Raw genomic sequence first — 12,115 nt, forward strand, 5'->3', positions numbered from 1 at the left:
GTGGCTGTGGTGACTTCCCCAGACACTTCGCCTCAGAGGCCCCAGACTACCTTGTGCTGTCTTTCTAGGGGGAGCGGGGAGAGGGGAGGGTTGGGTGGAGACAAGAGCCCAAGCCTGGGACACCTCCAGGCCCTACTCCAGCAGCGCTGAAGGGGGGTATGTAGAGGTAGTTGCGGGGGGCGGGGGCGGTGTCTGTGTGTGTGCATGCTGGGCACAGCCAGGTCCCCATGAACTTGGGCTGAAACTGCTCCCTGCAGCTTCACTTTTTTAGATCCCTGCAAGGATGAAGAAATGAGAACCTAAACAGGCAGCTCAGCCACACCCCCAGCCAGAACTGCTGGCTACTCTACACTGATCAGACCTGGTGACTTGAGGTGAACAGAGAAGGTGGCCCCAGGTAAGTGATGGTCCCTGGCAGTCCCGGTTTCAGCAGGGGGCAGGGAGCACAATCAGGCAGGTGAGGTGCTCCAGTACCAGCCACTTCCAGATTGAAGAGCATTTCCATCCTGCCCGCCAGGCTGGCTGCTTCGGCTGCCCCATTTCTGGAGCTAGTGAAGACCTCACTTCCCGAGAGATCCCACTCTCAGTGTCCCCAGGCCGTCCTTCCTCCTTCCCAAGGTCGTCCCAGACAACCCCTGCCCGGCAACTGCCCCCAAGCCAGGCCCCAAAACCGGACAGCAAGAAGCCAGTGGTGTTTCGTGACACAAACATGCATTCGTTTTATTCACAAAACAGCCTGGTTTCCTAAAACAATACAAACAGCATGTTCATCAGCAGGAAGCTGGCCATGGGCAAGGGGGCCCAGGCCACAGGGGGCCCCTGGGCACCTGCCCCTACCGGCAGGGGGCCACGCAGAGAAGTCCTTTCTTCTGTTGCCATCAGTGAGGCCAGAAAAAAGGACTTATTTTCTCTAAGGTAAGTAGCCAGGATCAGAAATAGAGACATGGGCTCTCCAGATCTCAATGGATAAATGAACAGAACTTTCATTTTTGCAAAATCATCACTGTTAGGGTTGGGGAGGCTCCCATTCTGGGGCCCGTGGGTGCCCCGGGGGTAGGTGGGCTGCCCCCTCCCGCGCTGGGAGCACCTAGCGGCAGCTCCACACGCACGGATGGTTACAGAGGGGCTCCGACACGGCGCCATCAACATTCTCTTTATAAACATGAGTGGATTCTCCAGGCAAACTATGCACTATTTCATGGTCGGAAAGAATCAAAGGAAGTTTAAATGAGGGTGGAGTTAAACTGTGCTAAATTACAGTAGTGCTTATTAGTAACTAGATTTCAAAAGGTTACAGAAAATTTACATTCTCTACACAAAAACTGCATCTCCTGCACAGACAACATCGACATCGACACAGGAAGGAAACTGATTGTCCATTCTTTGCCCAGGAAGTCTCGGTACTTTACAGATTCGTCTTTACCTCTCTGTTGTTCTTCCAAAAAAAGCAGTTAAATTTTTTTTTCTTTTCTTTTTCTTTTTTATACTAGGGACGTGGAGATGTTAAAACGACAACAAAAAATATATATATAAAAACAGGAATGAAATCTGTGAGAGAATATTTTTGGTTCTAAAGACGGGTGCATCCGTTTGTCTTCGCCCGAATCCCTTGCCGGAGACCACACGAGCAGTGACATTGCACGGAGAGGGCAGCTTTGGGTTCCCGCCGCCGTCACTGAAACCACCGGAAGGCGGCTCCCGTCGGAAGCATCACCTTCTGGCGGGGGCGGGAGACAAAAACAAGGAGAGAGTTCAGTCAGGGTCCGGCTGGGCCTGGCGCAAAGACGTTCCCCCGTGGATGGCCTCCTGGCGGAGGGATGGGCATGGAGTAAAAGCAGCCACCCCGTGGAGTTCCTGCCATCCTGGCCAGGCCAGAGGAGCCTGACCCGCTGGCCACTGGAGGGCCTGCAGCACCCGGAGCACCCTGAGGCCAGCTGAGCCACTGTGCCCAGGAACCCTCCTTCCGGACAGGAAGACCCCTTTCTCTGGTCCAGAGGCCACAAGCGCCAGGTGGCCATGGTGCCTCTAGGAGTTGTGTTAACGTTTCTGTTGAATAAGCGTGTACACATGTGCGCTGGATGCACACAAGGATGTGTGCCTTGAGCTATGCTACAGTGTGTAGTGTGTCTGGAGCTGTGGTGACGTGGAAGGATGCTTGCTGTGTTTATTAAGAGGCTGTGTCTATAGTAAGACTGTGTACAAGGCAGGACGTGTGTGTGTGTATCTGTCTGTCTCTACACAAGAGGAGAGTGGGTGCCTTTGTGTCATCCAGATATGTTCCCTGGGCAGGAGAGCAGACATATGAGGTTTAGAGCTGGGTGAGGTGGAGGGGATAGCCACGCTGGGGTGCCATTATCATTTTGCAACCATTTTGGACATTTGCGTCAAGCCCATTTGCAGAGGGGCAGGGCAGGGAGAGCAGGCTGAAAAGATGCTTTTGTACCCAGGCCTGGCATCACAGTGAAGCTGTCATGGCTGGGGACATGAGGACAGGCCCTGCCACAAGGATGGAGAGAAAGCATCATGGGAACCTTTCTGCCGTCTCAAAACCAATCCACAGTGGGCAGCCTTTGCCCACATCCCAGGCTCAGGCAACCTCGCAGGCCCATAGGAACCCTGGCCATTAACTATGCAGCCAGACTGAACTTGGGTCCTCCAGGCACCCCAAGTCTGTCAGTTAGATGCCTAGAGCTAGGGTCTTCCAGGCCTCAGAGCAGAGCAGTCGGCACTGGAGCTGCTCTATACTTGGATAGCCTTGGGGGAAAGGCTGGGCTCTGAAGGGGCAAATGGAGGGCTTATCCCTCAAACCCAGAGGATCTACAGGACAGAACCCCTCAAATGGGGCAGGGGAGAGTCTCAGAATCTTAGGTCACAAACTGGAAACTTTAGGACATGCCTGAAAGTCACAGACTTAGGACCTGTGTGGGAATCTCAATACCTGACCCAGAACTCTGGGTGGTGCAGGGGGTGAGAGGGGAGGGGGGGTGTGTGGCATTCAGAGTCCTGGGGCCTGGAGGGAATGCTAGGCCCCCGTGTGGAATTGTGTGCTTGCCTAGTTGCAGACTACAACCTAAGGGCATTTTGGGATGTGGCTCTGACTCTCAGGGCAGTGAACTGGTGTCTTGGAGCCTGGCGGAGAAATCCAGAGCCCAGGGACAGCCGGGCATCCCCGACACAGGCCCAAGCAGGAAAGGTGGGAATGGGGACGGGGTGGGTTTGGACTGCCAGACAGATGCAAGAGCCCACACACCTCCCTCTAAGGCGCCGTTACCTCCAGTGCAGCGGAAGGCTTCTTTTTGAGTTCCTCACATTTTCTGAATTTGCAAATCTGATGGCCAGTCTTTCGGTTCCTACAACTGCTGCACTGCTCGCAGTTGATGCGCCGCCGGCAGGGCGCACACATGCCGCAGCGTTTCCGCTTCTTCTTGCCCGAGCTGATGGCGGAGGCCAGCTCTCCCTGCATGGGGTACTCCGCCAGGCCGGCCATGTGCAGCGCGCTCTCAGCCAGGAACACGCCCGCGGGGGTCATGATGAAGAGGCCCGGGTTGATGGGAAAGGCGCCCAGGTAGGGGAAGTCGGACTGGCCGTTGAGGGCCTCGGCACCCGCCACGGCCTCCATGTCGGGCAGGCCGGCGCCCGCCTCGCTCATCAGCGGTAGATGCTCCTGCACCACGCGCTTCAGCATCTCCGTGGACTGCGCAAACTGCTGCAGCGTCAGCTGTCCCTCGGCCGCCAGCTCCGTGGCGCGCTCCGCCTTGCTCAGCAGGCTGGCCACAGCACCGCTTTTGTGCTTTGAGGTAGAGTTGCTTTTGTCCACAGCCATGGCCGCCGCCAGGTCGTGCCCGTTGGCCAACAGGGAGGCGGCGGCTGCGGCTGCCTTTTCGGCTGACTCCCCGCCCATCATGCTGCCACCGCCGCCGCCGCTGCCCCCAAACGAAGAGTAGTGGCAGAGGGGGCGGGAGCGGCGCAGGCTCTTGTTGAGGGGTTCACTGATGATGCCGCTCTTGTTCCGCCGCTCGGGGGGTGGGGTGTCATCCGCCACCGACGCTGGCGCAGCAGCGGCCACCGCCGCACTCTTGTCTGCCACTCCCGCCTTTGGGCCACTGCCACTGCTGCCATTGGTGCTGCTGCTGCTGCTGCCGCCAGTGTCCTGGGGGCCACTGCTGAGGCTCGACATGGTGGGGCCGAGGCCCGGACCCCGCTGCCGGGGGAGCCTGCCAACTGCGGGGGGTCCACACACAAGCACCGGGGCCCTGCTGCCCAGGACAGAGAGACCTGGTGGGGGTTGCCCCTCAGCGCAGGTACATGGTCGGGTGTCCGCGTGGAAGTGCTTTCACTCTGTAGGGACAAGAGGATACAGGGTCAGGGCAGTGGTAAACACCTCGGCCACCACCAAGTCCATCGCCACGGTAACCACCACAGCCTCACCAGAGCATTCATCAAGTGCCAGCCAAAGTTAGGAATTTCTCATTTGTACTATCTCAGTTAAGACTCATAAAAAACCTACAAATAGTGGCTAGGAATATCCTATCTGATAAGGTGAGGAAGACAAGGTTTGGGAGAAGAACTGACTGTCCCATGGATACACAGCCACTCAGCAGCGCAGTGGAGGCTCAGCCAGGTCCCCAGGCTAGGGTCTGGGAAGACTTCACGGAGGCAGGCGGTCCTTGCTGTCGGGGGAGTGGGGGTGGAGAGAGCGGGAGAGCTCCATTAACCTCAGAGGTTACCCTCTGCTTCCTAATCTTTCACTGACCCAATTATGGAGAAGAGGGGTGGACACAGAGTTTGGCGATACAGACCCAAGTATGGAAGCTGCCTCTGGATGCTCATTAGAGATTCCTAATTGTGTGTTAAGCCTTCAGTTGTGTTTGACTCTTTGCAACCCTGTGGACTGTAGCCCGCCAGGCTCCCCTGTCCATAGTGTTCAGACAAGAATACTAGATTGGGTTGCCATTTCCTTCTCCTGGTGATCTTCCCAACTCAGCTATCGAACCTAGGTCTCCCACATTGCAGGCAGATACCATCTGAGCCACCAGGGAAGCCCAAGATGCCTAATACACATTAATTATCTCAAGGCTCTGTCAAGTCCTGCAGGTAAAGGTAACTGACTTTGTTTCACAGAATTTGCCAAATAGAGCGCAGAGCCCTTATTTGAAGGAGCATGTACCCTCCTGCTAGAGGGCAGGCAGCCCTGTGCCAGAGGACAAGCCTCCTCCTGTAAGAGTAGGGGGCCACCCTTGTGCGCCCATCAGCACATACTTCCCACTCCCTCTCAAACCTCAGGACCCACCCTTGTCTCTAGACAGGCCTCACTGCTGTGCCCCAGCCTGGCTCCCAGATGGGTCTGGAGGGAGCTTCCAGTGGGAACAGAGAGCAGAGTGGACTCTGGGCCAAAGGGACCTCTGGCTGCTGCAAGTTGGGACTGAGAGTAGGTGTGACCGAGAGTACGTGTGACCCTCTCAGGAATGGAGTCTGTTCCTTGGCAATGTCCATGTGTGGGGGTGCCCCTTCCCAAGACAGAGCCTGTTCTACTCAGGCCCCAAGACTAAGGCATGTGAGCAGCCAGGCTCCTTGGCCAGAGCTCTGGAAGAAACTGTTCCAGATGGAGCTGAGTGGTAGTTTCCTCATCAGCCCTGGCTCCCTAGCATCTGCCTGCCGCGGCCCAGCAACCCCCAAGAGAGGGGTGGGAGGACGGGGCCCCGCCACGAGCAGCTGGCGACTCAAGGGGGAGGCGCACATCTGGCCGGGCCTGTCCCGCCCTGGGCTTGGGGGTGGTGCACACTGCATCTCTGTCCCCAGGCAACCCCACCATCCCCCAGTCACAGAACTCAGCCTGTCCTGGGAGGTCATCCAGCCCAAGCCTGTGAACTGACAGAAGGGGAAACCGAGGTCCTGGGCAGGCAGGGCCCCTGGCCCAGGACTGCTAAGGAGTGGCCATGAGGAGAAGCGAGTGCTGGCAAGGGAAAAGCTCCATTCTCCAGGGTGAGGCGAAGGACAGGCGTCAGCAGCCAACTAGCCACTCTGCCTCCCCAGCAAGTACTGGCCCACCTAAGCTCCTTCATAGTGAAGGCGGATGAGTGGTGTGGAAGAGCTGGGCAAGCTGGCAGATTCCACTAGGACAAACCCAGGATGGCCTGGTAAGGTGTCCAGACTGGGCCGGGGGTTGTCACAGGGGTCAGAGTCATAGTAGGAGTAAAGGAAGGGGAGTGCATATATGCATCCCAGGATACCTATGCTCTATTCTACCCACTAAGACTCCAGTCCAGGCTGGCCGTTGGGCCCTTGCCATCAGAGATCAGGGCCCCTCCAGGCATCAGTGACCCCGGCTAGGTGTGCGGGCCCATGACCACTGAGACCAGGGCCAGTGACTATCATGCCCAGTCACCCAGCCCCTGCCCATCTGAGCTCAACTACCCTGCCCTGGACCACAGCCCCTGATGCAGGGTGAGGGAAGAGACAGGAGGAGGCAGGCGCCCGCGGGCTGGAGAGGTGGGGAGGGGAGCAGTCTGTGCCCCAGCCCCTCTGTGCGTCCCCCGCCTCTGAGGCCTGCAGGCTGGTGGCAGAAATCGATAGCTGCATTAACGCTGCTTTTGCTCCACTCCCTCCCTCCTCCCAGCTCCACGATCTGGCTCTGCGTGTGGGGCGGGCAGGTCAATTAGAAGTCAGCTCCCTCCGACACAGACACAGCCACACAGCCGGGCCTGTGTTCAGGCTAAGTCTCTCTCTGCTTTTGTCTCCATACTGAGTCTCTCTTGGTGGGGACCTAATCTCATGTTCTGTTCATCTCTGGCCCCCTCTTTGAATCTCTCCAATCTTTCATTTTTCTGTCCTTCCTCAGGGACTCCCCTCCCCCAGCCCACCGCGCCCCCAGCAGGTCCTGGGACATGCTGAGCTCAGGCCCAGAGGACGTGATATGTCATGGAACAGGTGCTACAGGCAGTAAACGCTGGTTTGTCAGCTTCAGAAAGTGAAGTTGGGGGTACGCAAGGAGGACTGGCACACAGGGTAACTCTGTCCTGAAACCCCAGGGTGGGCAGATACCAACCTCTAGTCCCCATGGCCTTGTCCCCAACCAAGGCTGTCCCAGATCTGTCCCATACCTGGCCCATCTCCTTCAGACCCTGGGAAAAGCTGACACCCTTGTCCCAGCGGACCACTGACCACAGGGCTCACGGGGGCCCTACTCATGGAAGAGGAAGACATAAGAGGAGACCTTCTCCCAGGCCCCAGCCTCTACTGCAAGGCACACAGCAACCCTCTCCCAGGCCAGAAAGGGCCTGGCAGTGCCCAGGCGGCAGGGGAGGAGCTGGGGCTGCGTTGAAGCGGAGCGGGAATGAGCGGGAGGGAAAGCTGGCGGGCAGGCGGGCGGCGGCGGGCGCATCCATCATCGGCCCTGCCAGGAACGCATCCAGCCCCCAAAAAGAAATACTGCGCCTGAGGAGGGACAACAAAGGGCTCCGTTTCATCAGCAATGCGGAGCCAGCGCCCCGCCGCCCCGCCAGCCGCGGTCAGGCCACAAAGGACCCCTTTGTCCATGCAGGAGCCGGGCCGGCCGGGAGCTGGGACCAGGGGCTGACGGGCGGGGACAGAGCCCAGGGGGCGGGGGTGGAGGGGGAACCAGTCATGGAGCGCTGGGGGGCAGAAGGGGACGTGGGGCCAGAAGAATAGAGACAGGTGGTGGGGATAGAGCATCAGAGACCTAGAACTCCAGGGGTGGGGCAGGGAAAGGGGCTGAGGGAGGACCAAGTAAAGGGTCAAGGTTAGAGCATCGTGGGAAGCAGAGACTGGGACAACTGGGTTCAGAGACGCAGGCTGCCTGGCCCAGCCCAGAGATGAGAGGATCTGAGAGACGTGGAGACAGAACCCTGAGGAGATTCCCAGATGTGAGGCCCTGGGGACCAAGAGAAGGCAGTTGGACATGCCCCTGGGAGAGGGAAGTGGAGGCAGAGGTCAGGGAGATCAGATGAGCCCTGGCCCACTCTGGTCCAAGGCCGGGGAAGAAGAGACAGGAAGGAGGGCTGGGGGTCAGGGGTTCCTGGTCTCAGGGCGGAGCTGTGGGGCCCCACCTCCTAGGGGCTGGAGCTCACTGGCTGTCCTGGGACATGAGAGACAGTCAAAGCTGGGGCCACTCCTCCCTCTACTCCCAGACCCGGGCCAGCCCCCCAAAATATGGGGCACAGCCCCTCCCTAACCAGCTCTCGCCAAGTGACACTCAGGCTCCCTTATCTAACGTACCCTATCTGCTGGCATTTAGTGAGCACCTACTGTGTCCCCGTGCCTGTGCTCCCATGTTCTACATGTCCTCTTCTCCCTTCAGATTCCTCCCCAGGACTCAAGGAACTGGAACTATGGACCAGTTCCAGAGATGAAGAAACTGAGGTTCAGAGAGCTTCAAGCTGTTGGGCCAAAGTCAAAGAGTGGTTCCCTGTAAGGGGAGAACTTGAATCCAGAGCCCAAGTGTTAGTCACCCTGCTTTGTGACTGCTTTTGCTTTACCAGGGAAAGGTGACCCAGCCACCCCAAGGCTGCCCTCACCCCCTCCCTGCCGGTTGTTACCATGCTTGTCACCTTTACGTGGTTGGGGGCACGAGCTGTCACAGGCCCCAGGGGAATGTCCGCACCCGGGAGCTTGGAGATATCCAAGCAGGAACAGGGAATGCTGGACCGGTGACGTCATAATGCCAGCTGGCAATGAGGTCACCAGAGGTGGTGGCAGAGCACTCACTTCACCCTCTGTGCTAGGGGAGCCCAAACTGTCCTCAGCAGGGCTCTGTCCCGGGTCCTCCAGGCTACACAGCAATGGGCAGGGGGTGGGGCTGGAGCTGTCTGCACGGAGACCTGTACCCAGGTGGCCACGGTGAGATGCTCTAGACCTTGCACACAGTAGCAGCCGCAGCCCCATGCCCTGTGGTCCTGGGAAGATATAGGCCAGACTGGCACTGCTCTGCAGGGTCACAAAGGAGCTGGGCCGATGGGCACATGAACCAACGTGAAACGGGAGGGTGGGGAAAGGGTCGAGCGGGACACCGGGACCTTTCTGGAGGAAGGGGCTGCTTAGCCTGTGAGTTAAGGATAAGAAGAGGTTACCAACATGGACACAAGCTTGAAAGGGTTCCCAAGAAATGGGGAAGCGGGGGCGAGGTATGGCTGTGAGGTTGGCAGGGTTTCAACTGGGTGGGGTCTTGAGGTCAAGAACGGGATTTTTTTTAAACAGATTTACTGAGGTATAGTTGACATACTACAAAATTCACCCATTCCAAAGTATGTAATTTAATCATTTTTAGTGAATTTATGGAGTTGTGCCAACTATCCCCTACTCCTCTGCTGGTTGGAACAGCCATCCCGCCTGTCGAAGGAGGGCTTCCTGGAAGAGGCAGCATTATCAGGGCCTTCAGGATCCCAGGCATGGCCTGGTAGAGCCCACCAGCGTTGCACACTTGCAGACCCTGGCTCATTGCACCCTTCCCCACATTTGTGTGTTTACTCCTGACATGCATGCTACACCCCCTCACATCCCTCCAACCCACCTTGATGGGCTGGTGTCCTTGGTCTCCAATGGAGAGGGGGAGTTGGACAGACTGACTGATGGTGGGCAGGCCAGTGGTGGCGGGGAGGGCTGACCACAGGCTATAGTGGTTGAACTAAGCTGAGCAACTGGGTCTGTGTGGGGGTTTCCATCTCTGATTTCCATGATTCAGCCTGGGGAGTTTCCAGAGGGGAAAAAAAAGCCCTACTCAGGCCTAAGGAGACACATACAGGGACATCAGTCTTGGAGGCCAGGAGAAATGCAGGCCTTACTGGAGAAACCAGGGCACACAGCCAGCTATGGATGGACACACACACACACAAGGACACATTGACCACTGTTAGCACCCAGCAGATGGTCTGGAGTGGGCCACGCCCTCAATGCCACTATCTCCCTAAGACTAACACCCCAAGACCAACTGCCAAGGACAGAATGAGGGTGGAGGCTGCAGTCCTATTTCCTTGACTCCACGTTCCCTGGCCTTTTATGCCCCTTTTCTCAGGCAGGCTCAACCCCCTTCCCTAAGGACTGAAACATGATGCTGAGAAAACCTAGGAGAATATGGGGTTCTGCCTGCCTTTACAGAGCTCCCAAAAGGAGCTGAAGGAGGAGATCAACCCATTTCATGGACAGAAACACTGAGGCCCCAGGCAGGAGGTATGCCCTGACCTGGGGCTCTAGGAAATGAGGTAAGGATCCTGGACACCTCTGATAAAGACAAGGCCTTCCTCAACAGGCACCTCCTTTGGGCCAGGTTCCTTCTTTTGAAACATCATATGAGCCAGAGGACTCTCCTTACTGTGTGACCGTGGCATATGGCCTCTGAGCCAGTTTCCCCTTCTGTAACATGGCAGCATGAGGGTAACAGCTAACACATATGGGGACCTTTCTATGTGCCAGACTGGACAGGCCTTGCCTCAAAGAATCCTCATATCCACTTTCTGAAGGAAGTACTATGATTGCCCCATTTAGAACAGACAGTTTGATAAGCAATTGTGAGAAAATGATTGCCTCCCTGTTCAGGAGCTCCTGGATCACAGACTAAGGTTTCCCAAAGTGGAGCTGTGTGAGCTGACACTAGCCTGGGATCAGAGCCCACACTTTCTTAGGATATCCCTCCCAGTGAGCCTCACCACAGGACAAGCCAGGGAAAGCCAACTCAGAGATATCTGGTCCCCACTGGGAGAGGGCATGTATTCACAGGACTGGCCAGGGCATGGAGTCAGCAGGTCCAGGTTTGTGGCTCCATCCTGTCCCTTCTTGCTGACTTTCACACCTTTCCCCACACTCAGCCTCAGCTTCCATCTGTAAAATAGAGATCAATGGTTCTTGCTCCTCACCTCAAGGTGCAGAAACCATGAGCCCAGAAGGGCCTGTGGGAAAGGAGGTGGAGAGATACAGAAAAAAGACCCCAGATAGCAACCTGCCCTCCAAATCCCAGGAGGAAGGCTCCAGGGGCCTGAACTGGCTCCTGATGAGATTTTTCAGATTGGGAAACAGAAGGGTTTTCTCCAAGAACCCTTGGAGAAAAGGGTTCTGAGCGGCCATAGGGTTGGGACCGAGCTCCAGAGGATATGAGGCTGATTGGGGTGAGGAGCATCCAGCCCCCTCCCTTTCCTATCTCCCCAGAGGACATGATAATAGCAGACCTCAATAATGAGCACTTACTCTCTGCTGCGTATTGTGCTAAGCATTTCACATGCATTTTCTCACTGAAATCTCTAACTCTTTTAACTACTATTAACCCCATTTACATATGAGACTCACCTGCCTAAGGTCACTAGTCAATCAGCCCAAGAGTCAAGATTTGAAGCCAGATCTCTGCAACTCCAGGGCCTGGCTCTCCAGCATTGCCCAAGAGCTCTGAGGCACATTTTGGCTAGAGGGTGAGGTCCAGGGGCACCCTCAGCCTAGGGGAACCCTCTTGGTTTCTCATCGGTCCTGGGGGGGAGGGGGGTAGTTCTCAAGCTCTGAGCAAAACACTTTGGGACGCTATCACAGAGAAGTCTGCAGCTGTACCCTAAGGCCCAGGAAGACAAGGGAAGGGGCTGCGGGTGGGCCGGACGGGCCAGGCTGGGCCAGTGCTCCGGGCATTCCGGCGGCCTCCGCAGGAAGCAGAATGGGACGGAAACCGGCTCCTGCCTCCTCCCCCAGAATCCTGTGGGCAGCCTAGCCGGCCTGCACAGAGGCCCTCTTTGTGCCTGCCCCAACCCGCCACCCGCGGCTGGCCCAGGGTTTTGAGTTTCCTGGGGGGTGGGGGCCCCACCATTGCTAAACCTCCAGCTACCTTCCCCTCTTAGGGGCAGTCACAGCAGTCCGCAGCTGGAGGAGTAAGTGAGTGATGACCAGGGCTACCCCAGAGACCCCAGGGGCCTGACGTGTGTCCACATCTCATTCCCCCAACACACCCTAATCAGGGGCTGGAGGTGGGCAAAGGGACCCAGAGACAGAGCCTGAGAGGCCACCCCCCTGAGCCTGCCCTCCCTGCCAGCTGTCACAAAGCCCATCCTGACCCACCCAGGACTCTCCCATCCCACTCCGTCTCAGTGCACTTGTGCCCAGGCTGGTGGACATCCATGGAGGCTGGCCA

General features: G+C 57.3%; 1 protein-coding gene across 2 annotated transcripts in view; it reads right to left on the bottom strand.

The window, feature by feature from the left end:
* Nucleotides 1–680: 680 nt before the first annotated feature.
* The window catches only part of CXXC5 (CXXC finger protein 5), a 34,563-nt gene continuing 23,128 nt past the window's right edge, over nt 681–12,115 (bottom strand). For both annotated transcript variants that reach the window (XM_055431360.2, XM_055431361.2), the window contains exons 2-3: nt 3,272–4,338; nt 681–1,717 (exon numbers count right to left, since the gene is read on the bottom strand). In XM_055431360.2, coding sequence (XP_055287335.2) covers nt 1,673–1,717; nt 3,272–4,177 — 951 coding nt within the window. In that variant the 5' untranslated portion in view covers nt 4,178–4,338 and the 3' untranslated portion in view covers nt 681–1,672. The remainder of the gene's footprint in view (nt 1,718–3,271; nt 4,339–12,115) is intronic.

This window comes from Moschus berezovskii, chromosome 8 (assembly GCF_049115385.1).
Source record: "Moschus berezovskii isolate FMDL1 chromosome 8, NW_MosBer_1.0, whole genome shotgun sequence".
Lineage (NCBI taxonomy): Eukaryota > Metazoa > Chordata > Mammalia > Artiodactyla > Moschidae > Moschus > Moschus berezovskii.